Source organism: Agelaius phoeniceus, chromosome 4, assembly GCF_051311805.1.
Source record: "Agelaius phoeniceus isolate bAgePho1 chromosome 4, bAgePho1.hap1, whole genome shotgun sequence".
NCBI classification, from domain to species: domain Eukaryota; kingdom Metazoa; phylum Chordata; class Aves; order Passeriformes; family Icteridae; genus Agelaius; species Agelaius phoeniceus.
Genome location: NC_135268.1, coordinates 44604119 through 44631275, shown reverse-complemented (window position 1 = coordinate 44631275; position 27157 = coordinate 44604119). Strand labels below are relative to the sequence as shown.

The following is a 27157-nucleotide window of genomic DNA, read 5'->3' as shown; positions in this document are numbered from 1 at the left end:
TTTCATTCTAGGATTGGCTGAGATTTTGTATTTGAAAATGTGCACCAACACTGTACATCCACCATAATGAAATGGTCTTTCACATATGCTAAACTGTTACAATAATAAATAGAAAATTTGAAATGGAATACAATATTTAGTTTCATAACTTAGATGCTAGGCATTTTTTCCTGAGGGGTAGAAGAAGCAAGTAAACAAACAAACAAAACAACCCCAAAACCTATCCTGACCTCTTATCAAAATCATGATATCTGAGTAAACTTAGCTTTGTGGGTTTTTGTCCACAAAATCAGCGCATTATGAAATAGTAATGATGTGGGTACTCCCATACCAATATTTTGTTTCTGAAGCAGAACAAATTTTAAATAAAAGATAAGCCCAACTCAGCTTTATGACTAAAAAACTCTGCAGGCTAATGTTTTTAAAGGCAGCCTTCTTTCCAAAAGTGTGTATTTTTAATAGAAAAAAAAAAAGCTTTATGATATTTTAAACTTTTTTAGTTTTTAGCATGTCGTCTTCAAAATGTTTGACACAATCCTAATGAAAAGCAGTGGTAGAAATAGGTTGCACCAAAAATACAGCAATCCATCTCTAAACCTATGAAGATTTTGCCATATTTATATATTCACCAAATATATTGCACACAGTGACTATGGCCTATTACTGCAACCTGTACATGTGTTCTCTAAAGTATGTGATCTCTAAAAGTTACATAATCACATGATCAATTTGAAATATTACATCAATAACTGCGATTCCCTGATGAGACCAAGAGATAAGCAGAAAAGAACTTGGTTCTGAGCATTTCTCTGTGTGTGGTGGGGTCACTTCTTTTATATTCTTCTTCTTTGAATCAATTCAGAGCTAAAAATTTATATGGTATTCTTAAGCTGTATCATAATTTTATCTTTTTTGTGCTCGCTTTTTAATTTACTTATTTGTTCAGTGTAGCACATGTTTATGTTATGACTCCAGAAATCAAAATAATGTGGAAGTAGCTAGGCAATATCATTGTATAAAACAACCACCCAAGATATTGTGAATTAAAGGTTGTTCCTACTCACTTTCCTGAAGAATCTGCAGATACACCTGGTTAAGTCAAATATATAATTTCAGAGCAACAGAAGCATTTTGTTTCTTCTTGGATTATCTTTGTTGGCCAAGGAATGAATTGAAGATGAGAATGGAGTACAAATAGAAAAAAAAAAGATTGGACTATGTAATTAAGAGTACAATGTAGCAAATATAATGTTGAATTAAACAACATAGACAGACATACAGATTAAATCCCATATTTGTATGGTGCTTGTAAAATTTTATTTAATTTCTAAAGAGTGAAATAATACTCATAACCTTGCCAACTTCTGTGCTATATGGACCTCTTTAAAATAGTTTTAAAAATAGATTTCAATGGAGTCTGACTTCAAAGAGGACAATGAGAAAAATATGGTCTTAGGGGTTCTAGGCAGGGCAGCATTGGTGATCCCGATGTGTGCTGGTTGTATTAAATAAGTGCATTTAATAAAACAAACATGGTTATGTCTTGTGGGTCCATCCATCACTTTATCCCTTGGTCTGACTCCAGTCACTAATATTTTACTAGAATGTAATACCTGGAGTGCATGTAACAGCAAATGTTACAGATTGGTGAGGTAATAGCAGTACCAAGAGGATTACTCTCTGCGCCCTTAAGGATGTGGAAAATGTTTACAACCGGGATCCCATCCATTCTCCATCTGAGATATTTCCTGGGATCTGACTAAGTTAGCTAATAACTATCTTCCAATTATTCCTCTTTCCTTTATTGTTTCTGATGACTGTTTTGCTTGAGTGGATTATCAAAAATTGTTTCCTTTTTGTCCTAGTTTCTTCACTAGTATTAAATTGGTGAATCTTGACAAGCCTAAAACTTGCCTTTGTGTCTTAAATTCCTGTGTCTCCCCCCTTATATATAATGGCAGGCTGGTAATTTTTGGACAGTTTAAATTTTGCAGCAAAAACCTCTTTGTCATAAAATCAGGAAAAAATGGACAACTACTGCTTGAATCAAATGCTCAATTAATTACTGTTTTAATTAATTACTGTTTTACTGCATATCTGTTTTAGGGGGTTTCAAAATCTCTCTTCCCAGATGCTTCTCACATCTCCTCTGTCTCAATAAAACATTAATCCTTCACTTCTTCTTGCCTCCAGCCCTTACATGCCTGTATTTTGTTTGCTTTCTTTCACTTTAGAATGATAAAGCGAAATTACCAAGATACAGCCAAAAGTTGTATAAGAAAAATATAATTATGTCTCTGATGTGTCTGATATGGCTTTCAATCCTAATTAAATTTGGCTATCTCAAAGATAATCCATTCAGTTTCTGTGAGGATGCACTCATTACCATGTTGCTGGGGGAAGTGCTTATAATAGAGATCTTTGTAGGGGGGGTTTAGTTGCTGTCTGTGTAGAGGCTCATTAGCATTGATATAGGATTTCCCTCCCCCTCTCCCCCCCAAATATTTATTTTATTTAATTAAAAAGACATTCCTTAAGCCATATGAGTTTTGCCTCATAATCATTCCCAAATCCTGAGCTGTTATTTTACAACAGTAGTAGAGAACCACCTACTGGAAATCATGCATCTTGCAGTGCAGTCCATGATTCCTTCGTGCCTGTTGTACCTTTTCGAATTCTCTGTCCCAAATGAAAATGGCTCTGAGGAGCCATTTCTAAAATAAACAAACAAAAAGAAAAGAAAACACATGACCAAGTTTGCAGCCAATTCCAGAATAGGGGCAGAAAATAAGAAGAGAAAAATCATCCTCCAAATGACAAGCAGGAATCAGAGTAATGATGCTGTAAGCTCATACTGTGCAAAAGAAAACACACAGTTATGAAATGTACGGGATGTACGGGACTACACTAAAATATTAAAATACTCCATTGTTACTGAAACATACTACAGTCAATTTGATTTTTTTTTTTCCCCTTAAGAAGGTATTACATTTTTTATGTAAGTTTGTTTGGTTGGGTTTTTTTTCTGCAGGAAACAATAGGAATGAGGGAGCTGTATTTTAAGAATAAGGCACAGTGAAAAAAATAAATTGTACTCAGTGTACTAAGGGCAGTATTTTCTCAAGTTCTGCCCCCACCTGCCATTGCTGTGGCAGATTTGTCACTAAGACAATAGAAAGCATCCTGTCAACAGCAAGACTGCCAATATTGTGATGACTATCCAGACATGATACCTGAGTTCAGAAAAATAGGACATTTGTTAAAAGTATAGTAAAAATTACAATAAATTAACTTCTTTATTAACTGCAGAATTGCAGTAGAGATTGATAATATATATTCACACAGAGAGCTTCCATCAAACTGTTGTAGATTGTTTTCAAAGTAATTTCCTTTGTGGCTACACAGTCAAGTAGCTCATCATAGAAATGGGAGAAAGATTCTGCTCTAAAAGGCAGTCTTACACTCACCTCCTTCACTCACTCAGTATTATCCAGAACTTTGGTATGGGGGAATGTGCTGGAGATAACAAAATTACTTTTATTGAAACATCTTTATTTTGATGCTCTTCCAATTATTTAGCTCCTTTTCTAGATTACAGACAGATTAATGGATCATTGAAAAGGATTCATGTATCTTTTTTTTCTTTAGCAAAATACATTAGTATAAGTCCTAATATGGGAGAGATGAAGACTAACTACTTTCCATGTTGCACCAGTAGAATGTTTCTCTAACAGGATCGATTATGAGGCCTATGTGAATGCTAAATGCTTTTGCTTTAGAAACTCAGTGTAATGGAAATGCTGAAAATGCTGGGGGTTTTTGACAAGGGACCATCCCCACCAAATGAAAATCATATCTACGATACCAGCTTCACTGAAATAGCAATCCTGAGTGTGTTATCCAAGCCCAGTCCCCTGAAGGACTAACTGCTCCCTGTGAGGGGAAGAGGAGGGCCAGGCACCGACCTCTCCCCTGTGGTGACAGGGACAGGGCCTGAAGCTGCATCAGGGCAGGTTTAGGTTGGATATTAGGAAAAGTGTTTTATCCAGAGAGTGGTTGGAACAGGCTCCCCAGGGAAGCGGTCACAGCACCAAGCCTGACAGAGGTCAAGAAGTGTTTGGAAAACACTGTCACATGGTGTGACTCTTGGGGTGTCCTGTGCAGGGCCAGAGCTGGATATCTTAAAGAGTCGCTTCCTACTCAGCATATTCTGTGATTCTCTTTAACTTCAGTTAAATATCAAGCACAGTGCACAGGCTTTTATGCACAACTATAGTTTTTTAAATGCCAAACCCTCTGTTTATATTTTTTCCCCCAAAGTAAAGTATAAAGAACCTAGATGCGTAAACTCCATCTAACTGCCACAAGTTAAGGAGCAAAACACACCATAGGTGGACAGGAACAGAGCAGTCGAAACTGCACCAAACGAGGGCAAGAGCTGATCCTCGTCCACGCTTAGGGTTTCGACATGATTTTACTTGTCTTCCATTCAGGCAAAACCATTTATAGAGTTCATCGCCGTTTTCGTATTTTATTTTGTAAGAAAAACACGCTCAGCGATTCCCCGCCAACCGCACAACAGCGCTGGACGCGCCCCAGTCCTGTCATGGGGCGGGGCCGTGCCCTTAGTGGAAAACTACCGCTCCCAGGAAGCACCGCCGCCGGCTCTGGGGCGCCGCGCTCCCTGCACAATGCACCTTGGGAGTTGGAGTTTCTTCGCCCACCGCTCTTCTCCCCACCGCCCCGGCGGTTGCGCGGAGGATTCTCGGGCGCTCTGCGGAGCGGGTCAGGGGGGGGCACGCGCAGTGCGGAAGGGCATGGGCGGGCGGAGGTTACCAGGTAACGGTGAGTGTCTGTCTGTCCGTCTGTGTCTGTATCCCTCCGCCTGGAACCGCCCCCCGCGCCCCCGGCGGAGTGGCGGCCAAGATGGCGGCGGTGGCTGAGGCAGGAGCGTCGTGAGCGCCTCCGCCAGCCCGGTCCCACCGCGTCGGGCGAAGCGAGGCCGCGCCGCTCCTCCGCCGCCCGAAGGCGAAACGTTCGTCCGGGCAGCCCGGGCCCCGCGAGTGGCGGCCGGCGGTGGAGGAGGAGCTGGGCCGAGTGACCTCCCCTCCGGCGCGGGGTGAGCCGCCTTCTCCTGCCCCTGGCGCGGCGCGCTGCCCCTTCCCCGTCCCTTTCCCCTGGTGGCGGCGGGGCCGCGCTGGTGCTGTGGTGCAGGGCGGCGGCCCACCAGGGTGGGGGCTTGGAGCAGGCAGTGGGCTCGGAGGCAGGTGCGGGGCGGCGGGGAAACCGTGCGGGAGCGGCGGGCTGTGCGGGCCGCGCCCCTCGCACAGGGCAGGGCGCGTTATCCGCTCTCCAAGGAGACGCCGCCGCGTTCGCGGCAGCGGAGGCGCCTTGAGCAGAGCCCGCCTACCCACGCAGCCCGCGGCGCCCGGGCTTTGGCGCCGGGAAGGAGCGGGATCTCTGCCCGCCGCCCCCGGGCCGGGAGCGCCTGGCCCGCCTCGGGCAGTGAGCGGTGCGGCCGGCAGAGCCGCCGGGCCATCGCTCGCTCCGGAGCCGGCCCCGCTGGCGGCGACGAGACCTGCCGGGCCTGCGCTCGGCGCCTGCCGTTGGCATCGGAGCGGGTCGGGACGGCGGAGGCTGCGGGCGCTGGGGAGGCCCCGGCGCTGGAAGCTGTGAGTGCCGGACACACCGCCCGTAGCCGGGGTGTGTGAGTGTGCGGCTCCTGTGAGCGCTGGCCGGTGCGGCGGGAGAGGATTTGCTCTGCTGACTGCTCCTGTGTCATGATACTGTATGGTTTGCTTTTACGGAGTTAATGCCCAGGGAGGAGTGCACGTCTTAAAAAGCTAAACTTAAAAGGAATTATTTGGCCCCATTTTCAGCCTTTATGGTGCTTTGATGGCTTTTTGTGACTTTTCCGTTTAATTTTTTTTGATTGTCAGAAGTTTCCTCTCTGCAGTATTAGGTGCTCCAGAGAGCTCCTGCATTCACATGAATGCTACGGGAAAAAATTCTCAAGAGCATCTTTACTGTAGAAAATGCCTTTTGAAGTACATACCTTTGTTTTGTTTGTGTGTTATGTAGTGTTTCTTCTGTGCAATCTACACGTTGCCGATACATGTGCAGAATGTTTTGACTCTTGGCTTACGTGTTTTGCTTACAATTCTGCATGTTATCTGAGGATATTATTTCTGTAGAAGGTATAGTTGAACGTTGTATTTTTTTCTCAAGTCCCTGGTAAATGTTGTAAGGCAGTAGGCACATGCCTAAAAGCTTTTGTACAGATCTATGACTTGCAAGAACCTGAAATTAGGAATTGGTTGCTGTAGGTAGATAGACAGGTAGATAGTGGGAAGATAACAAAGGTTTTAGAAGAGGATTTTTTGTAGAAATAGCTGGTAAAATGAAAACAAATAAAAAATGTATATTGGTGAAATGTATATGTGGAGGTGGAAAGAACAGCTTAATGTGAAAGAAGCAAAAACCTAGCTGAACCTCTCTGTGTTTTTCAACTGAGATAAAGAGGTAATATACCATCAGAGCTCTCTGATCTTAAACTTGCTTGATTACAATTACAGTTCATTTGGAGGTATCAAAGACTATAATATTAATATTTAGAAACTTTCTTTTTGGTAAGGGGCTGGTTCTGTTGGAACACTTTAAATTCCACTTGCTGGAAACAATGAAGATACTGTTATTTTTGAGCCGTGTTTGTCAGGGCATGTTGATGTATGCTAGGTCTCCTTGCTTGAGAGTCCTGTAATTCACAATATTCCATCTGGGGCTGTGAAATTACTTCGGAGGTAATGGAGTCTCCTACAGCAAAGATATTTGAGAACAGGTTTTGTGAAAGTTTTAGAAAAAGTAAATGTGAGTAGTTACTTGTATTATGTAGAGATGAATGCTGCCACTTCTTCTTACAGTGGAAGATAGGGAAAAACTACTTTTGCTATGGTTTTAGTAGAATTATATAACGTGATGATGAGGAAACAGCTTAGAGAATTGGACTGTAAACCCAGATGGCCTCTAATCTTCCTCATAATGCTCAGTGACATAGGTCAGGATACAGTGTCTGTTGAAATGTTGGGTCTTACACATCTGCAAATCCGAGCAGTTTATCTGTAACTGGAGATAGTTCATTAAAATCATGGCTGCTTTTGAACTGATAACTATGCATTTGCTTTGGATGCTTGTAAGTTTTAGCATGAGCTTCCCTGTGAACTTTTTATAGGATGTACTCTCTGGTAGCATGGCCTAGTGGGCATTTCTGTTGGGATGAAGAAGGGAGTATGAGTCCTTGTGCAGGGACAGTAGGGCAGAGTTCCCAGGGCAGAGGCAGTTGCACCTGTTCTGTGTGTGTTGTGGTTGTGGTTTAGAGATGCAGAAGAGGAATGACTCCAAACTGTTACCGTGACCTAGGCTGGCACACTGCCGAGTGGAGATGTGGTTATGGTGTAAGGAGCATGCCTGCTAGATCCCATTGCCTTTATGATTTAGTAATTGGCTGTGTTTGCATAGGAATACTGCCTGGTAAGTGTGCCTCTTGAGAGGGCTGTACTGGGTGATTTTGATTGAATCCTATACCTAAGCAAGATAGATGTGAAATTCAAGATTTCTGTTTTCCTTTCTGGAACTGATATTAATAAAAAACAACTTAAAAAACAACTTTAATATTAATAAATATTAATAATATTAATTTATTAATAATATTAATAAAAACAACTTAAAACTGCTTAAGTACTTTGTATTCTTTAGTTTTGGGTGATTTCTTCACCTGCACGCTGTGAAAAGATAGTTGCAGTAAAATGTTGAGAAAGTGGTTCCTATCAGCTTCTATATTTATATTTTTTCAGTTAAGCTTAGGGTTATGTTCTAACATAGTGGTGGAAATGAGCTGGAAAAAGTAAATCTCTGCAAGACTGCTTTTCTTCTGCATCTGTTACAGTTGTTCTTAGTTAAATTTTGTAACTTTCTGCAGTGGAATTGTGCCAGCAGCACTTAGCAAATATAGTTAGTTACATATTCTTCACCTTTTGGAACAGGCTAATCTAGTTTTACTCTCATAAAGGAATACTTTTTCTGATCTTTCAGCTTTAACAATTTTTTTAAATTCTAATGTCAAAACAAGAAGAGAAAATGAAAACGTCAAACATTTAAGTTACTTTATGTTGCACAGAGTGACACTGATGGAGAGCAGCTAAGCTCTGTGAAACTCACGGTTTTGTTTGGTTTTGGTAGAATCTGTAATGTTAGTGGCAGGTCATTCACTGCTTAAATAGCTTAATGTGTGGTAATGAAAGTAAAAATCCTTTTACTGGCGTCTGTCTTCCGTGTATTTTTTCAAGTGTGTCATTCAGTACTCTGTTTTCAGTATCTCAGTATTAAAATGGATGTGAAAGTTTGACATACTGGGTCTCCAGAGTCACTTACTGTATCAAATAGACATCGCCCTGGGCCTGGAAGTGTAGGCTATATGAATTACAAAGCAGCCTTTCTGAGCACTGTAGAGTTTGTTTTAAAGTAAGGACAATTGAAGCCCTCAGAAAACCCCCAAATCTTTCTTTCACAGATCAGAGATTAAAAAGCCCTGAACTCACAACTACTATTTCTTATTTTTTTAATGTCAGTTTCTGTGTTCTTCTCATTGATACATTTCTAGTAACAAAGCGTAATAAATGGGGAGTTTAGTTTCCTAAACAGCTTTGTGTTTTCATCATATAATGAATATGTAGTTGTCTTCTCAGATCATGAATCTTTAAAATTTTCTATGTAAACTGATTTTAATACAGCACATTTCTTTCAACTCCTTATAGATTGCTTTTATTGATCACTTGTCATGGCAGCAGGAGGTGGTCCCTTTGAAGAAGGCATGAATGACCAGGACTTGCCCAGCTGGAGCAACGAGAGCCTTGACGACCGGCTGAACAACACGGTAAAATTCTTCTTTTCTTTTTGTTGCCATTTGATGCTGGACATTAGAATTACCAGCTAGGTTCTGTTAGTGGCAGGTAACGATGCCAACCCCTAAGCCTCATCATGCATGGCTTTGCATCCAGTGCAGCTTTACTTGGAAAACCTGAGGTAGATGTAAGGAAGCAATGGGTATAATTCAGAGATTGTGAGGTCTGTAGGGGTATTTATGGTAAGTGTTTGGGGTAAATAAAGTAGCTAGACACAAAAGCATTGTAGGTGACAGGAAAGTGAAAGCTGTTTAAAATAGCTTTCACTAAGAGTTTAAAATGTTCTGAACTCCTGAAAGTGAAGTCCCCAGCAAAGAAGAAAAATACAACTTGAGCTTCATTTGAAGTTAATTTAATGCATTTAGGATGAAATGGATTTAAAATTTCCTGATAAGCTATTTTTAATTATGCAGTGGAGAAAATTTTATTTTGTAAAGTGACATTTGCTCTAGAAAACTTAGTGCTTACTTCAATGTGGCTTGCTATTTTTACTTCTAAAATGGAAGTAAACTCTCTCACAGAATGCTTTTTGTCTGGGTGGATAACAAATACCATTTTTTTTCTCTCTCCTACCCCTTAAGGACTGGGGAGGTCAACAGAAGAAAGCAAACAGATCTTCAGAGAAAAACAAGAAAAAGCTTAGTGGGGAAGGTGAAACAAGACTTACTAATGACATATCTCCAGAATCTTCACCTGGAATGGAACGACGGAAGACCAGAACTTCTCATAGCTTTCCTCATGCTCGATACATGACTCAGATGTCTGTTCCAGAGCAGGCTGAACTAGAAAGGCTTAAACAAAGAATAAACTTCAGTGATCTGGATCAGGTTTGTGTGAATACTGGCTCCCACTAGAAATGTGACTCCAAAATGTATTCAGTTATCGCTTAATAAAGTGACAGATGAGTACAGAATCCTTTCATAAGTGATCAAGGTAAAAAAAAACCAAACCTATAGCCACCATGACAACCAAATCAAAATTTTGGTTTTGAACTTCACGAAATAAGAGAAAGTTCAGGACTATGGCTTTCCTCTGTTTGTGTGATAGCTGTCTTCACTTTCTTGCTCTCAGCCATTATAAAATTCCTGTGTCCTCAGAGCAGTATTTCTTACTCATCATACTTGTATGCTACCTGAAAATAGCTTGAAAATCTGTTCTCAAACTGCCAATTTGTGATCGTGAACATAGTTACCCTTGCAGATTAAGCAGAGGAGTATAGTTAAAAACTGCTCCTCAGTAGAGCAGAGAATTCAATGGCACAAATTCTTGAGCCAAAACTACTTTTTTGGAAATACAGCACATTCATCCTTCCCTTTTCCAAAGCTAAGGAAAAGTATGAGGGATTGAGTCTTTTGGAGCAAGGTATAAATTTGTGCTAACAATTTCAGAACAGAAATTGTTCATCATTACTAAAGGTTGTTGCTAACTTCTTTGGTTATGATGGTTCTTTCCAGTGTGATTCATTGTGTTGACTTACAGTTTAAAGGCTGGGCAAAACTTCCTCCTCAAATGTATGTTAGGGCAATGTGTTGCTATTCACAAGGTTTTAAAGAAAAACTGAAGTTTTGAGGTATTATGTTCTGCATAGGAATATGTTACTCTTTTATTACTATTCTCAAATGTACCTGGAGAAGTAGACTGCCTTTTGCTACAGTAAAAGTCGAGTTCACAGCAAAAAAGGAACTAAATGCTGAGAAACTACAAAATGTTTTTGGTTCTCATTGTTCTGGGAGGATGGATTTGCTTTCTGAAAACTTTATGACAAAAAAATTATTGGCACTGTCTTCAGCTAACTTTTGGCCTGTTGGTAACTGATTAGGTAACTTTAAAATCAGTCTAATAATACTGTAGGAATAGTAATACAAGCAGGGAAACGAAGCAGTGTTGAGAACATAGTGGATGAAAAAATAAAGCAATTTTTCTTTCTTTTTTTTGTATATAGAGAAGCATTGGAAGTGATTCACAAGGCAGGGCAACGGCTGCTAATAACAAACGTCAACTTAATGAGAACAAAAAACCATTCAACTTCTTGTCACTACAGATTAACACTAACAAAAGCAAAGATCCTGCCTCAGGTTCCCAAAAAAAGGAAGGTGGGGTATCAGCGCAATGTAAAGAGTTGTTTGGAGCTGCTCTAAGCAAGGATTTCCTGCAAAATTGTCAAGCATCTGCTCAAGAAGATGGAAGAGGAGAACAAACGATGGATAGTAGCCAGGTATTTACACAGCCTATAAAGTCTACAAAATATTGACTCTTAATCTTCAGTGCTGCTTTCTAAATTTCTTCAAAGTATAAATTCTTATTGGAAATATTTAACTTCTACTCTTCTGAAACGTGAAGAAAACATGAAACCAGACTTAATACTACTGTTCTTTAGAAATCTGCTTGTTGGTAGCAGAAATAATAATAATTTTCATTTTAGAGGTTGGTTCCCTTTTATGTGGCTCCAGAAAGTGCTCTCACAGTTGACTGTTTTCCTGTATTGATGAGCTCAGTTGTGTTTTAGCCTGTGTTGACCAGAAGCCCTGTGCTTCAGCCTTGCAACTTCCCGCATGCATAAATCTGTCCTTATAAAGGCTGTCGACTTTTAACCACTTGTGGAAGAGTGCTCAGAGGAGTGAAAGTACTAACCTTCCTCCCTTTCATTGCTCCTTTGCTGCTGCTGTCACTGTGTCTTGTGCATTGAATACATTGCAGTTGTAGCTGAATGCCTTCAGTAACTTCAGTGTCTTTGCAGATTGTGAGCAGACTAGTTCAGATTCGCGACTATATTGCTAAGGCCAGCTCCATGCGGGATGATCTTGTAGAGAAAAATGAAAGATCGGCCAATGTTGAGCGTTTATCGCACCTTATAGATGACCTTAAAGAGCAGGAGAAATCCTATCTGAAATTTTTGCAAAAGATGCTTGTAAGTTTGAGAACATAATATGTTTGTTTCTGCACTGTAAGCTTTTTTTAGGAGTTGTCCGTTTATGTTTTGATGGTGCTACTGAGGGTGTTGATTTTGGTATGTAGTACCTTCCATAATTCATTTTTACTGCCCCCTTATATAGCTTTTGATTTGTGCCAATGAAATATTTCAGGCTAGAGAAAATGAGGAGGATGATGTTCGGACTATAGATTCAGCTGTGGGATCTGGTTCTGTAGGTGAGAGCACATCGCTAAACATTGATGTGCAGTCTGAGGCTTCAGATACCACGGTAAGCTGCCTTTTAGCAATTAAGGTAGAAATTAGGGCTTTATTTTGGTTTTTTCATGGGTCTTATGATAGTGTCATAATCTGCAGTTCAATTTCAAAATAGTAAATCCCCAAGCACTCCATTCAGGAGGTGTCCATGCATGTGTGGATTTATTTTTTTAATATGAGAAAAAAGTAATGATTCTGTCACAACGCAATCTGAAGAATCTTTTAAATATTTATTCTTTCTTCAAAGTACAATGAAGAGTTGAATGTGTACTTTGGCAGAGAACTCACTCACTTGTTGTAGGAAGAAATACCTTTATATACAATTTTTCATCTCTAGGATTGTTTCTGTTAGTGGGGAAAGTTTTTGGGTATTGGGTTAGGGGGGAGTTAAAAATGTATCATTAGTGGGCCATTGTCCAAGCATCTTTCTAGTGACAAGATAGAAGTATTGACCTAACACAGAAGTTTCTCTCATTTTTGGGAAGATGGGCACCTCCTCAGAAAATGTGTTCTGAATTTAGTGCTGAGATGAACAGTCCAAGCTTCCTTTCTATTTATAAAAGCTTTTTTTTTAATGTGGTAAACATATCTTGTAGTAGATACAAAGGCATTTTAATAACTGAAGTTTTGTGTCCTCGATTCTATTACACTGAGGAAAAGTACCAGAGAGCAGGTACTCTCTTCGGCCAGCCGGTTAGCACACTGAATGTCCTATGGATAAGGAGAATTTACCTGCTTGGAAATAAAACAGTTAAAACATTAAGAAGCTTTTGTAATTATTTTTAGCTTTATAAGAACCCTTTCTATGTCTGTAAGGAAATTTAATGATAGACATGGAAGATGCACTTTTAACTTTAAAAAAATTAAATTTGGAAAATGCAGAAAAAGACAGGTATGTTTTTTAAGAAGTGTCCATGTAAACTTGTAGTTTTCTCAATATTTGCAAAGTTTGTGCTGAGTTTTTTGTTTGGCTCTTAATTTTGCATCTAAGCTCTCTCATGCAGCTTGGATGTTTTACATGCAGAGTGCATACTTCTGGTCGTATAATGTTGATTGCTGTATGGAGCTTTAGTGTGTGCAAATTCTAAGAATGACTAAAATTGTCTTCACTCTTTAGTAGATGTTATTAGATACTAGTTTTCATTATTTGACAAGTTAAAGTGGGTAGGTTTGTAACTTAAAAATGTATGCTAAGTTGGAGCGCATTTTCAAATTCTAACATACTGAACTATTCAATATAGGAGGTATCTTTTAGTTTGAGTTGTCGGCCCCGCATTGAGGACAAACTAGGGAATTCAGCTGCACGAGAACAGGTTACAGACATTGATGTTACACCAAGCCCTAAAGGGAAAAGAGAGAGAGCTGCTCTGAATGACAGGGAAATCTGGCCTTGTGGGATTAATAGCCAGGATCATGGATTGCTTTCAAAGGTACACTTCAAAATGTTACTTTAGCCTCAAATAGGGTTTATACTGGCTAGTCTTCCCCATTCCCCCACCTCCCTTATTAATTGCTTCAAATGTACTTGTTACTTACAGTGAATGTTCCCACTGGATTGCTTATCTGTATCCAGCTGTCTTTTCATTAATTAGTCTTCTTGGCCTCGAATATTTTTTCTTTGAATAGAAATGTTTCACAATTTTTTCTTCTGAATTGTTAGCATTGAAAGTTAGAATTGATGTAACTCTGTACAGCAGGTTTTATGATTTTACGTTGATCATCCTTCTAAGTTTTGTTGTTCCCTTCTTGGGAAAACATGTTGTAAATGTGACTTTAAGACACTTGTCATGGTTACAATAATAGTCTGCCAATGCACATTTAAACTAATACCAAATACAGAAGACGAATTAGAAATTAATAGCCTTACCTTGTTCCACGAGTGTTCTTCTGTAGCTGTTGAATATTTAGTTGGAAGGAGGAAAACTTTCAAGACGTCTTGAAAAGTTTCTAAAGCGTCTTTTTTTACCCATTATGAGCTTGTCTATGTTGTTGTCCTTCCTATGACTTAATTTTTAAAAAGTCTTCCATCATTTTTTTCCCCAAAAAATAAGAGACTTAAATGTTTTGTCAAGCTTACTAGTCTAAATATAGAACTAAGTTTGAAAGATTTGTTAAATGCAGTTTTCATGAATTCAAGCAAATCTGGTACTTTAGATAAAGCCTGGATTATTTCATGGGTGAGTGAGGTTGATACATATACCCTTGTTCCCTTTCTTCCCCTTGTTCCTTCCTGTGCTGATTTCAGTGTGATCTATTTGGACTCTACTCTGCTGTTTATATGAAAGGTGAGGGTTAAACAGCAATCATCAGTGTTAGTTGCAGTGCATCTTTTACTGACACTTTGAGGAGTTTAGAATTCTGGATGTTTTCAGCTTTCTCTACTGGAAAGTTGAGCATTCCTTAGTACCCAGAACTAGTTCATAAGATGCCTGCTTCTAATCTGACATTTGATGCGGAATACTTTGACTGAATTTTCTACTTTGGAAACTTAATACTATTATGGATTGAAGATTATGCTTTCAATTTAGTAGTGTTCTTTGTAGATGCTTGTTATTTTCCATTATTTCATGTGCAAAGTGACATAATGCAAATTCAGACAGGATCAGCATATTAACTAATGTCTCATTAAAATACTTCATTTGAGTAAAAGTTTTGATGCAAATCTCCAGCTCCTAATTAGCATTGGATGAGGAAAATGTCTGAGCTCAGCCTGCTTTCATTCTTTCAGAACTATTTCAAAATATTTTTGAAAACAATGTAGACAGGGTTCTATGCATGTTTTTGTTACGAAATTGATTTACCCAAATCTGGTATATTCTAGTATCAATGCCATAAATACAGCACATAGAACTAAACACATTATAGGTTAGAAATGAGATAGTGCCCAAAGTGTTGTTCTGAAAATTTTAGAGATTTTAGGCCAGTAAATCAGTTGATATCTTGTGTTTTATATAGCTCCATGATGCAATGCCTTACCTTGCTTACCTTTAGCAGTCTTAAGGTTAATACCCTCTGTTATGATTTAAAAGACAGAGGCAGGCTTTGGTTAGTCTTTGGGTCACATTAGGGCAGCTGACTGGCTTTGTAAAGAAAAAGAAAACTTAAACCCTCTGGAGCTATAAGCACCTTTTGGTGGTACAGGTTTCTTCCTGTTTGGTGTCTGAGGTCTTTTTTTAAATAAAGGACTATCAGAAAGATGGAGCTGTTTCATTTTTACTTTTTTCTGTTAACCAGGCTGTTAGTTTATATGCAAGTTGTTCTTGCTTTGACACTTCTTTTACTGCTTCTCAACAGATGAATGGTTGTAGTTATGGTAATGTTGCTCCATCTCTTGCAGGCCAGAGATCCTCAACAGGAAGCTAAAGAAGAGTTGGAGAACTTGAAGAAACAGCATGATTTATTGAAAAGGATGCTACAACAGCAGGAGGAACTAAAGGCTCTTCAAGGAAGACAGGCAGCTCTTCTTGCTTTGCAGCACAAAGCAGAGCAAGCCATTGCTGTCCTGGATGATTCTGGTATGTGGAATGGTGGTGTCTCTTATAGCATGTTAGCATGCTGACTGAATGACTAAAGCTGGAATTGTGAAATATGCATTAAAAAGGCTTTTTTTATTTCAAAGCCTCTGTTTCTGAAGAGTTGACAATGTAACATTATAAAATGATGTGTTATTTAAAAACCCGGTGCTGATTACTGTGGTTTACCTGTAAAATCCTAAAAGCATCAGTTTTTCTTCTAAGAGTTGGTCTACTCAATAATAGGATTCAAATTCAACTTATGGCAAAATAAATGTTTTTGAAATTTGAAAACAGTGAAACTTTACTATGTGTGTAATGAAGTCATAATCTCTGGGGAAAAGAAATAATATTTGTGTTTGACTTTCTTATGAGCTGTTGGTTTGTATTTGGGGGGAAAATAGAATCATTTGGATCTTTCAACTGCCAATCTTTCAAACAATTTAGTATTGTTTGAATATGAACTTTGAGGCAAAGGCAAAAAGCTTTCTTTTAAATTTATTTCTCTCATAAAGCTTCTTGAAGAACAAGCTTCCAAGACACCATTTGCAGATGTAAATATTGCAATTTACACCAATATGAAAGCTTGGTGTACTGTTAATTTATTATTTTGAGAAAGTGAAATTACCTGCACTGTTGTTAGTTTAGCTATATTAAATAATTGCAGTTTTATTTCTAATAAATTTCTATCAGCCTTGGACAAATGGGTTGTTTTCATTTTGCTCTGACCTTTTTAGCAAAACACAGAGCAAGGCTAAAGTCATTTTGTATGGTCCCTTACAAAGCAGCTCTGAGTTGTCTTGTTAGTATTTTTGTAGCATAAGTCATCTTTCAAGAGTAAAGCTGGTGGAAAGGACACAAAATTAAAAATACATGCTGTATTTTTAGAGGGTCAGTATGTTGATGTTGCTAAACCACACATTTTTATTTAAATAGCCTTTATTTTATTTCTGTGGAAAAATACTTATATTTTCCCCTTTTTCTGTATGCCCAGTTGTAACAGAAACTACAGGTAGTGTTTCAGGAGTGAGTCTTACATCAGAACTGAATGAAGAATTGAATGACTTAATTCAACGCTTTCACAACCAACTTCATGATTCTCAGGTTAGTCCTGAGATTGTACTGTATAGATTTTGCCATTATCAGTTTTTATTCTATTTAACAGTGCAGTTCAATGTTTGTCTTGCTCATCTGTGTGTATTTGCTAGTGAAGTTATCAGAGTTCCCCCCAAACTTGAAAAGTCAGCAAACTTGAAAATTCCTAAGGGTTATTAGCTGACAGATCTATGCTTTGTGTCTCATGTGTTTCCATTAAAGTCTAGAGAAGTAGTTTCTTTATTGTGGTTTCATTATTAACTCACTATATTATTGGGATGTCATTAGAGTGTTTTCAGTATATTTCCCTTTATAATATTCTTTGTTTTGGTGTTGATTCTGGTGTTGCATATAGAAGGTCCATGAGAAAGCTTTGTTTCTTACAGTTTATTGGCCTTTTTTGTAGTACTCTGAATAAAATGGAATTACTCTTTTTAGACACAGTCTGTGCCTGACAATAGAAGACAAGCAGAAAGCCTTTCACTTACCAGAGAGATTTCACAAAGCAGAAACTCTTCAATGTCTGAACACCAGTCAGATGAGAAGGCACAGCTTTTTAACAAGATGCGAATGTTGCAGGGCAAAAAGCAAAAGATGGACAAATTACTAGGAGAACTTCATACACTTCGTGACCAACATCTAAACAACTCTTCCTGTAAGTCATTATAGGCAGAACTATATTTTTTTCATGAATACCATGTTTTTAATGTGCGTGTTTCGTAACGTGTTTGAGATTGCAATTGGTCAATGACTTGCTGGTGATAAAAACTGTGCTAGGGCATTATTAATATAAACGGTTTTTAATGCTGTATAAGTTTCTGTCTTAACAAAAAACTCTACAAGTAATGATGATAGTGTCTTAGCACTTAATGATGATGACTCTCTTAGCACTTTTGTTTATAATACTGAAGTTGACTAATGTGAGGATGTGATGCTTGTGTGTGACACATCTGGCTTGTGAAAAAAAGAGCCATATGAACTTGAGCTTTGTGTTTTTATCACAGTATGTTTGCATTTGTGTACTCAGCACTTCATGTGTTGGTAGCTTTATGGCAATATGGCTTTGCTCCCTCTCTGTCAAAAGGCTTTCATGTGCTCTCGTGGCAGGGGCTTCAATCACAGGCCATTCTAGAGGGCCTTACCTGTCTGACTGGATTAGAGCTTTGGCTTTTTCTTTTAATGGCTTTGTGCTCTGCTTCTTCATGTAGACCTGTCCACTTGCTGCTCTCGCTCTCTGTTTCTAACAATGCATTTGTACTGGTGACATTTGTCCTGTGGCTGAAAACCTCTGAGGGGTGATCACAGCATATTCTGGTTAGCATTGAGAAATGAGGCCTTGAAGCATGCACTTGGAGAAGGACGTGCTGATTTAATAGTTATGTTATTGTAGCCCAATTTTTCTGTGTGTATTTAGTTCATATAATATGAACATAATTGGATATGATTTCATGTAGCCAGAAGAAGCAAACATCCAGTTTGTTGTACAGCAAATAGACAAAAGAACTTAGCAGAGGTGAAAAATTTGCTAGGATTTTTCTTTTGATCAAATTTCTAAAATGTTAAATTTTTATAAAAAAGCAATGTAGCCCTAAGTAAACCCTTGAAAAATCTCTATGGGCAGATTCACAGCATGAAAGTTTCTACTTCTGACATTTGATAAAGCTAAAAGGGAATAACTGAAATCTTGTTTACACAAGCCACCTTATTACTCACTGCCTATTGACATTGCATGAAATGAAACTTAAGAAAAAAGCTTTTGTTTTGCTAAAGAAAGAAGTTATTAACTGCTGTTTTGTTTATTGATAATATTTTGTGTTGTTATTTTAATATAATTCAGTTAAGCAGATTCCTTATTACGAAATGTTTACATAAGCTGTATTTCTTTTCTGTAGTTTTTCCTGCTTCAGGTTCTCCTCAAAGGAGTGTTGATCAAAGAAGTACAACTTCAGCTGCTTCTGGTCCTGTAGGCATAGTAACTGTTGTCAATGGTGAACCAAATAGTCTGGCATCTGCTCCCTATCCTCCTGATTCCCTGGTTTCTCAAAATGAGAGTGAAGAGGATGAAAATCTAAATCCAACAGAAAAGCTTCAGTAAAAGTTCTTTAATTTTTTTTAGTGTTGCTTTAGTAATTTGGAGCATTACTTTTTTAATAAGTGTTGTGTTAAGTAACTATTTCCATTTTTTGATTTACCTAATTTAGTATTACAGATTACTTAGTAAACAATCTAATACAGTTAACTGAATTCAGAGCTTCAAGTGTAAGGTTCTTGAAAACTGACTGTAATTTCTAAGAACCTAAGGGTATATGTATTCTTTTTAACTCTACATTGATTAGCATAATACAGCAAAACAGATTAAATACTCTTTTTTTCCTCCTCAGGAAGCTAAATGAGGTTCGTAAGAGACTGAATGAGTTACGTGAATTAGTTCACTACTATGAGCAGAGATCTGATATGATGACAGATGCTGTCAATGAAAACACTAAGGAGGAGGAAGAAACAGAAGAATCAGAAAGCGATTCTGAACATGAGCATCCACAGCCTGTTACAAATATTAGGTTGTTGTATTTTTTGTTATCCAAAGGCTTTGTAGCTGAGTTGTTGCTTTGGGAAACCTGCAATACTTTGAGTCAACAGAAGTAACTTAAATCTGTGCTTATTACATTAACAAAAGTACAGATTTTTTTAATTTGAGGTAACTGTTACACAAATGTTTAATAATTGTCTAATCCTTGGTATCTTATTTATTTAGATTAGCATGAACATTTAGAAAATCTCTATAAGACTTCAAAAGTCTGAAATTCCTTTGGGTTTAAGTACTGAATTATGTGTATGGAATTTCACTAGAAGATTACAGTCTTAGACTAGAGAATTGGAGGAAAAAACCCTTCAGTTTATAGCTACAGTCTGGCACCTGTGTGCATTGAGGATCTTCACCTGGTAGAAATGAGCAGTCACTCAGCTATGCATCATATAAAGCTTTTATAATGTAGACATACACCTGTAAGACCTAATGTATTGTTGCAGATCTAGCAGGGGATAATTTAAAGCTGCTTTGATTGTTTTTAAAAAAAAAAGTAATCTGTTGGAGAGATGAATATGGAAAACCTCACAGTGTCTGGATGGATTTTATATGGGGTTGGAGTTTGTTCATTTGGGGGTTTTATTGGGTTTTTTTAGGAGGAGGGATCAGAACACCTATTTGTAAAATGGTAGGTAGAAGAAGACTGAAGTAAAATTGTATCCATACCAGTTTTTAAAAAGTTAACATGAGTAATTTATTTCACCCTAGAAACCCTCAAGGAATCAGTAGTTGGAGTGAAATAAATAGCAACTCAAATGTACAGTGTGGAACTAATAACAGAGATGGAAGACATCTTAATACAGACTGTGAAATAAACAACAGATCTGCTGCTAATATAAGGACTCTAAAAATGTCTTCTGCTTTAGGTATGTTCTAAAATCTTCCAGTAATTTTACTTCTTAGTGCAAATAATTGATAGCTGCACAGCATTTGGGAGATCTGTGTTTGATGAGCAGAGTATTCAAGAGCCTTATCATTAAGCTAATATTTTTCTAATATTACTTTAATTACAGTGGACTTCAGAAGTTCAGTAATGTGTCTTTTGGTATTGTTTTGTTTCCTCCTCTCCCTACTCCAGACTGTCATAATAGGGAGAATGACAAACACCTCGATCTACCCCAAGGTGAAGATGATGAAGTGGAAGAAGATCGAGTTAGTGAAGATTCCATGTCTAGTCACAGAAGCAGCCTGGGTGATGTGGCTGGAGATGCTGAGTTTGAGCAGAAGATCAATAGACTTATAGCTGCAAAACAGAAGCTTAGACGGTTACAAAACCTTGCTGCTATGGTGCAGGTATGTTATCAATATAAACTTCTGCACAAAAATTTAACATTCATTGTTTTGTGTTATCTGTACCTTCTGATAGGGAAAAACTGCTTAATGGAACATTTAAAAATGCTTATTTGTAGTCTAGGGAAAAAGAGATACAGTTTGATTTTTCTGAATTCAAAGGTGCCACTTCTGATGTTCAATTCAGGGATTTTCTTGGAGGATGCCAGCCTGAGGACCAGTGGTCTTTAACTTTAGCACTAGGTTACAAAATACAAACCAAGAAGTAGATCAGTATTATTTTTTTAAATATTAGACATTTTTAAGATTATGCAGAACATTCAACACATTTAGGTTTTTGAGCCCTAGATTTTATGACATTGTTCAATCAATGAGGAACATTTTTCATTAAAATCTTTGGATGTTGCAATATATTTGACTTGCAGTATTTTGGTTTGGAGGCAGTGGTTTTATTTATTATGAGAATTTTGAGGGCCAGCTATAAGTTGGGAGTGTTTTTAATTTAGAATATCTCATGCTAATCTAGTGATGTTAGCAGCACAATGTCATGGATCTAATGTCCGTTCAGAATGCTCCCATTTGATCACCATCTGCTGTAATGTCTGCGTACTGAATACACAGAAGTGTATCAGAAATGAAAAGGCTTAAAATCAAGCTCAGTTGGAACCTATGCTTGACAATAGCAACAGTATAAACACAATATTGTTATTTCAAGATAATACTCCTGTATTATTTCTCAGCATCTAGATCAGTGTTGTTTTTTATCATCACTATAGAGATGCTAACTGTGCAGTGGTATAAATCAGAATTAGAGATGATTCAGCAGCTTCCTTGATAAATAGCTTAATTAATGGCATATCTTCGATCATATTTGCAAGGCTTGTTATGTGTATGTAATCTCAAAGATACAGTAGGCCCGTGAGCTGTGTCATTCTTGGTCACCAGTGGTCTCTCCTGTTCAGCAGAGCCTTTATGGAGAATGATTACATTGGAAAGCAAAAGCAGCAGTGGGTATGGCTTTCATATTTCCAGTTTGAGAACTGAAAATACAGAAACTATGAAAAAATAAAAGCAGAATAGAAAACCAGTAAGACTTTCTCAAAAGTCTTTCAGATTTAGTTTTCAAGAGTAGTTATTGTTAATAATAATATTTAAGTTCACTGATTGCAGTAAATAGGCAATGTTGTTCACCTCATTCACCTCAGTCTCCTCCTGTTCCTCCTTGTTCTTTCTTCATATGCTTGTATGTTTCTGTCCACTGAGCCACAGGCAAGTGTTTCATGCTTCAAGAATGAGACAAATTATTTACATTTAGAGTGGAAGTTTCAGTAGTTCAGGTTGAGTTAAATAACTTTAAATTCTCTCATTAACTCAATTTATCTTAAAGTCATGATGCCATGGTGATAATAACGTCTCAGTTCTTGGTTTGTGCTAAAGATAAAGCTCTTCAGACCGATTAGTTTTGAAAAAATCAAACCAGACAAACTTGACAAACTAGATATGTTACTTTTTTTTTTAAATAGTCTAACTGCCTCTCTGACATCCTTTTAGTGTGATGATCCAGAACCTCAAGGAGCAATTGCAAATGCGTCTAATATTGGGGACTTGTTAGGTGAGGGGGAAGAGACAAAGCAACAGCCAAACAATGTCCGAGCAAGTTCCAACAAGCTAAAAAAAGATGTGCGACTGAATGAGAAAGCAAGGTAAGCCTTTGTCAGAGGATGGTAGAGCTGTGCTTTAGGCAACTTCTTGCCAAGTAACACGTGGATAACTTATTTACACAGAGAGAAGTTCTATGAAGCTAAACTTCAGCAGCAGCAACGGGAGCTTAAGCAGTTACAAGAAGAAAGACGAAAACTGTTTGAAATCCAGGAAAAAATTCAAGTGTTACAGAAAGCTTGTCCTGACCTTCAAGTAGGTAGAATGTATTTCTTTGCTGTCTTAAGGTGTTGAGCAAAGAAACAAACATACCTTGCTCACCCTTTTTTCCCTATGAAAATTGGAAAAAAACTTAAATTGGTAATGCTTGTATACTGTAAGCAGGTGTTCTAGAGTTCTGCTTATGTCATTCACTTTTCAAAGGTTCTTGTTCAATGGTTAATTTCATTCTGGTTTGTCTTCAAAAGCCTTGACAGAGTCTTCAAAGATACAGAACCTTCTGTCTTATTTTTAGCGTGAAATTTGTCTGTCCATACTGGTCAGTCACTGCTTCTTTACTTCTCTTAGTAGTCATTTGCTGGTATTTTGGAGTGATGCTGCATCTTGAATGTGTGATCAACAATTCATTGCATTTTAACTTAACTCTACAGGCTTTACTGTTTTTCATGCTCTTAGCTTCTTTCTGTGAAGTGAGCAGTAAATTATCAATACTGTGCATCCTAGAACATTATATAATAATACATCAGTTTTGTTGATTGCTAGGTAACTTTTGAAATAAATGTTAAGCCTTGATTCAAAAGTCCTTTTTCTGGGATACTGACTTTCTAGCCTCATAAAGCCTTAACTGTGTTGGGTTTTAACTGCAGGTAAGTTTTAGAAAGCTCTTATATTCTATTTTGCCATTTTGCTTTCTCTTTCAGTTGTCAGCTGGCCTGGGTAACTGCCCAGCAAATAGACAATCGTCACAAGCAACATCAACTCCAGCCATGAATGAGTGTAACACAGCTGTCAAGCCTTTATTTGAATGTGATGAATCATTACCAGTAGGCAATGAGGTATTCCATACTTAATATGCAGTGACTTTAAAAGAGTTTAGAAGGAAGTTACAGGTTGCTTAAACATATTTTAAATAGCTGGCCTGGGGAGTGGAGTAGTAGCTATTTTAACAAAGCATATATATATAACTCCTTTATTTTGTTTCTGGAAAAAAGGAAATACTGACTTGAACTGGCAAGACATTCTCCCCCAAATATGGCAATTGTTACTAAATATTAATGTGATAGTTGAATTAATTTTTAATTTTTACCATGAAAATTTGATACTATATACTGTAGACACGTCATCTTTTGAGAAAATGATGAAAGTATTTGTTGAAACCTGATTTATCTTTGTGTCTTTCTTCACCTTTTAAATTGTCTTTGATATTGATCTGGATATTACTTATTCTTTCCTGAAATTATGCTAGCATTATATTCTAATTCTTCCATTTTACTGCAAGCAGTTATGGTCTGAGATGAGAAGACATGAGATTTTAAGAGAAGAATTGCGACAGAGAAGAAAGCAACTTGAAGCTTTAATGGCTGAAGATCAGAGAAGGAGAGAGCTTGCAGAAACAATATCTACTGTTGCTGCATCTGTTAAAAGTGAAGGGTCAGAAGCTCGGTGTACTCCACAGCAGAGCAGGACTGAGAAGTAAGAGCACAAGTTACTCTGTATTCATCAATAGGTGCTTCCATTGTTCAGTAGGATGTCAGTGTTGGGGGCAGTTTCCTCTGTTCATCTGACCCCTGAATGTGATGATTTAACAGAGCAGGAAATTAATTTCTTGGCTTGTGAAGTGACTGTTATTTAGCAACTTGCCAGTTTTATGGGTTTTCCCAGCATATTAAGTCTCTTCTGTTCTACTAGTGGGGAAAAGAAATACCTAAGAAGAAGAAATTGCATGGAAAATGCCAAATGATCAGAGTAGGTTTTTTTCATCTTTACCCATTTTATAGCATAGTAAAGTAATACATTTCCAATACAGACAGTAATTTCATTTATCTGTCCCAGTATTAGAAGCAGAATGCAATTTTTCACTGGTGAGAATCACAGAACCAACTGAGTTGGAAAAGACCTTGAACATCGAGTCCAACCTATGGCCTGAAACCATCTTGCTGACGAGACCATGGCATTGAGTGCCACGTCCAGTCTTTCCTTAAATGCCACCAGGGACTCCACCACGTCCCTGGACAGCCCATTCCAATGCCCAGTCAATCACTAATGTCCAGCCTAAACCCCCCTGACTCAGCTTAAGATTGTCCTCATGTCCTGTCACTGATTGCCTTGGAGATGAGGCTGACCCCCCATCTGGCTACACCTTCCTTTCAGGCAGTTGTAGAGAGCAATATGGTCTCCCCTAAAAATCCTCCAGGCTTAACAACCCCAGCTCCCTCAGCCACTTCTCATAGGACTTGTGTTGCAGTCTCTCCACCAGCCTTGTTGCCCTTCTCTGGATGTGGTCCAGTATCTCAAAGTCCTTCCTAAATTGCGGGACCCAAAACTGGACACAGCACTCAAGGTGTGGCTTAACCTGTGCCAATTGCAGGGGAAGAATGACCTCGCTGGTCTTGCTGGCCACACTATTCCTGATAGAGTCAAGGTTGCCAATGGCCTTCTTGGCCATGTGGGCACACTACTGGCTACTATGTTCAGAACAGTTCAATTCTTTTTGGTGCAGCTTGATTAATTGCAGATAGACTTGAAATTGTCAACAGATTGTTTTAATAATTTGTCATAAAATTGAAAAAAAAATACTCATTTTCCAAACACCCCTCTTCTCCCTGACCCTGCAATGTTCACTAGGACAATGGCTACCTGGGGAGGTTCTACCCAGTGTGCCCTAGAGGAAGAAAATGGAGATGAAGACGGTTATCTCTCTGATGGAGCTGGTCAGGCAGAAGAAGAGGAAGAAGATGCATCAAGTTTGAATGACAGCTTCTCTGTTTATCCCAATAACAACATACCAGAAAATGCCTATTTTGGTAAAGGAAACAAAGATAGGTTAGTAACCTTATTTGTTGATCTGATGCTTGTCTGAGTATTTGGAAGATGGTGGAAGAAGCATTGCATTAACTACAGGGCATCCTCACAGCAAAGGAAAATTCTTTTTTCATATTAGTGGCAGTTTCTTCTCTGAGTCTTTGCAGCTGCAATGTATGTAACTGACTTGGTGATTTCTTTTGTTTTCAGTCTTACTAAAAATCTGCCATTGAGCTCTCCAGTTGTGTGGTAGTGGCTTCTGATGCTCCCATTTATTTTTAATCAGCTTAAAAGATAATCACATGTGTGAAATTTTTGCTATGATCAGTCTCTTCAAAGATAGTAATTCAGAGAATTAAACTAACTCTGAATCTTTTCCTTCTAAATTGCTGGCTTCTGTAGTTCTGGAAACTATTTCTTAATTATTGTGAATAATTTTAACTATTGTTTACCTGATTGACTTCCTTCATAACATTTGTGTGATTAAATGAAAATGCCATGTTAAAAAGAATGTATATATCTGCAGTTATTTCTTCTGGTTTGGATACCAAAATGATGTTAGTAGACAGTGGGCTCATCAGAGGCTGGACTTGTCAATGTATTATGTTGGTGGCTTCTGTTTTTATTGAGTACATGTTAGCAGTAATGGAAAATACTAAAAACAAGACCCAGGCACATTCATAGCCATTCCTTTTTTGACAATCATAGTCAGGTGGGGAGCTTCTGTTTTTTGTTTAGGATAATTTTGGATTGACAAAATGGCATGTGTAGTTAGCTGGCCTGTGCCATGTGAGTTTTTGATGCACGACTTAAACATAATGTGAATATGGGAGTATCATTAGTTGTTTGAATTATCTGATTTTGTCCTCATTTTTCAAATTTTCCCAACCCAGGTGGAAAAACTGCCGTCCCCTTTCAGCAGATGGAAATTATCGTCCCGTGTCTAAGGCCAGGCAACAGCAAAACATAAATATGCGGCGTCAGGAAAATTTTCGGTGGATGTCTGAGCTTTCCTATGTGGAAGAAAAGGAGCGATGGCAAGAGCAGATCAATCAGTTGAAGAAACAGCATGAATTTAGTGTCAGCATTTGTCAAACTTTGATGCAGGATCAGCAGGTAGATATGAAGAGCTGTTATTTTGCTGTTCTTATTTGCCTTTTATTCTCTTTCTAACTCCTTCTAGCACTAACTTCTGTTTTTTGTGATTGGTCACTGTTACATATTTTCTTTCCACAGACCCTCTCTTGCCTTCTGCAGACTTTGCTCACAGGCCCCTACAGCATGATGCCCAATAATGTTGCATCTTCACAAATACATCTTATTATGCATCAATTAAACCAGTGTTACACTCAACTGACTTGGCAGCAGAATAATGTCCAAAGGTTTGTTGACTGTATTAATGTTTAACTGTGGAATTTTAAATGCTTCAGTAACAGGAACATGGTTATGTGAATAAAAGATTACAGATAGTGGTTAAATATGAGACTCTTGAACTTCTAAGTTGGTAACGAGCTTTTGAAATTGTGTGCAGCATTTCTGGTTGTCATCTTTCCCCCCCATGACCTCTTTAATACCTTTAAAAGTACTTTCCTAGTAATCTTCATTGAAGAGAACCAAAAGTTGGCAAAAATCTGTTGCAGTAGTTATTTTCTAATATGCTTTTGTGTCTGTAGTCTTCACTAGACTACCTGGCAAGATTCTGGATTCTAATGGTAATATACAGCAAAAAAGCTTTTTGTCCTTTCTTAGTGTTTTCAGTTACAATTTGTGCTTCTTACATTCCATTCAGATGATGGAATGTAAGATTCCATGATCCAAATTATCTTTTTTCAAAAAAGATGTAATAGTCATT

At 38.1% G+C, this 27157-nt stretch overlaps 1 protein-coding gene across 14 annotated transcripts in view; it reads left to right on the top strand.

Moving 5' to 3' along the window:
• The first annotated feature begins 4980 nt into the window (after positions 1–4980).
• Positions 4981–27157, top strand: part of PCM1 (pericentriolar material 1) — a 40546-nt gene continuing 18369 nt past the window's right edge. For 6 of the 14 annotated variants that reach the window (XM_077177477.1, XM_077177472.1, XM_077177474.1 and 3 more), the window contains exons 1-20: positions 4981–5119; positions 8811–8929; positions 9539–9784; positions 10900–11172; positions 11695–11865; positions 13386–13574; positions 15482–15659; positions 16651–16760; positions 17190–17406; positions 18644–18842; positions 19133–19309; positions 20044–20201; positions 20414–20628; positions 22177–22328; positions 22410–22539; positions 23205–23339; positions 23783–23976; positions 25129–25326; positions 26199–26421; positions 26542–26687. In XM_077177477.1, coding sequence (XP_077033592.1) covers positions 8834–8929; positions 9539–9784; positions 10900–11172; positions 11695–11865; positions 13386–13574; positions 15482–15659; positions 16651–16760; positions 17190–17406; positions 18644–18842; positions 19133–19309; positions 20044–20201; positions 20414–20628; positions 22177–22328; positions 22410–22539; positions 23205–23339; positions 23783–23976; positions 25129–25326; positions 26199–26421; positions 26542–26687 — 3407 coding nt within the window. In that variant the 5' untranslated portion in view covers positions 4981–5119; positions 8811–8833. Of the gene's footprint in view, positions 5120–5425; positions 5673–8810; positions 8930–9538; positions 9785–10899; positions 11173–11694; positions 11866–13385; positions 13575–15481; positions 15660–16650; positions 16761–17189; positions 17407–18643; positions 18843–19132; positions 19310–20043; positions 20202–20413; positions 20629–22176; positions 22329–22409; positions 22540–23204; positions 23340–23782; positions 23977–25128; positions 25327–26198; positions 26422–26541; positions 26688–27157 lie in introns of those variants that run through there. The other 8 variants (XM_077177476.1, XM_077177473.1, XM_077177470.1 and 5 more) reach the window with 6 other exon arrangements.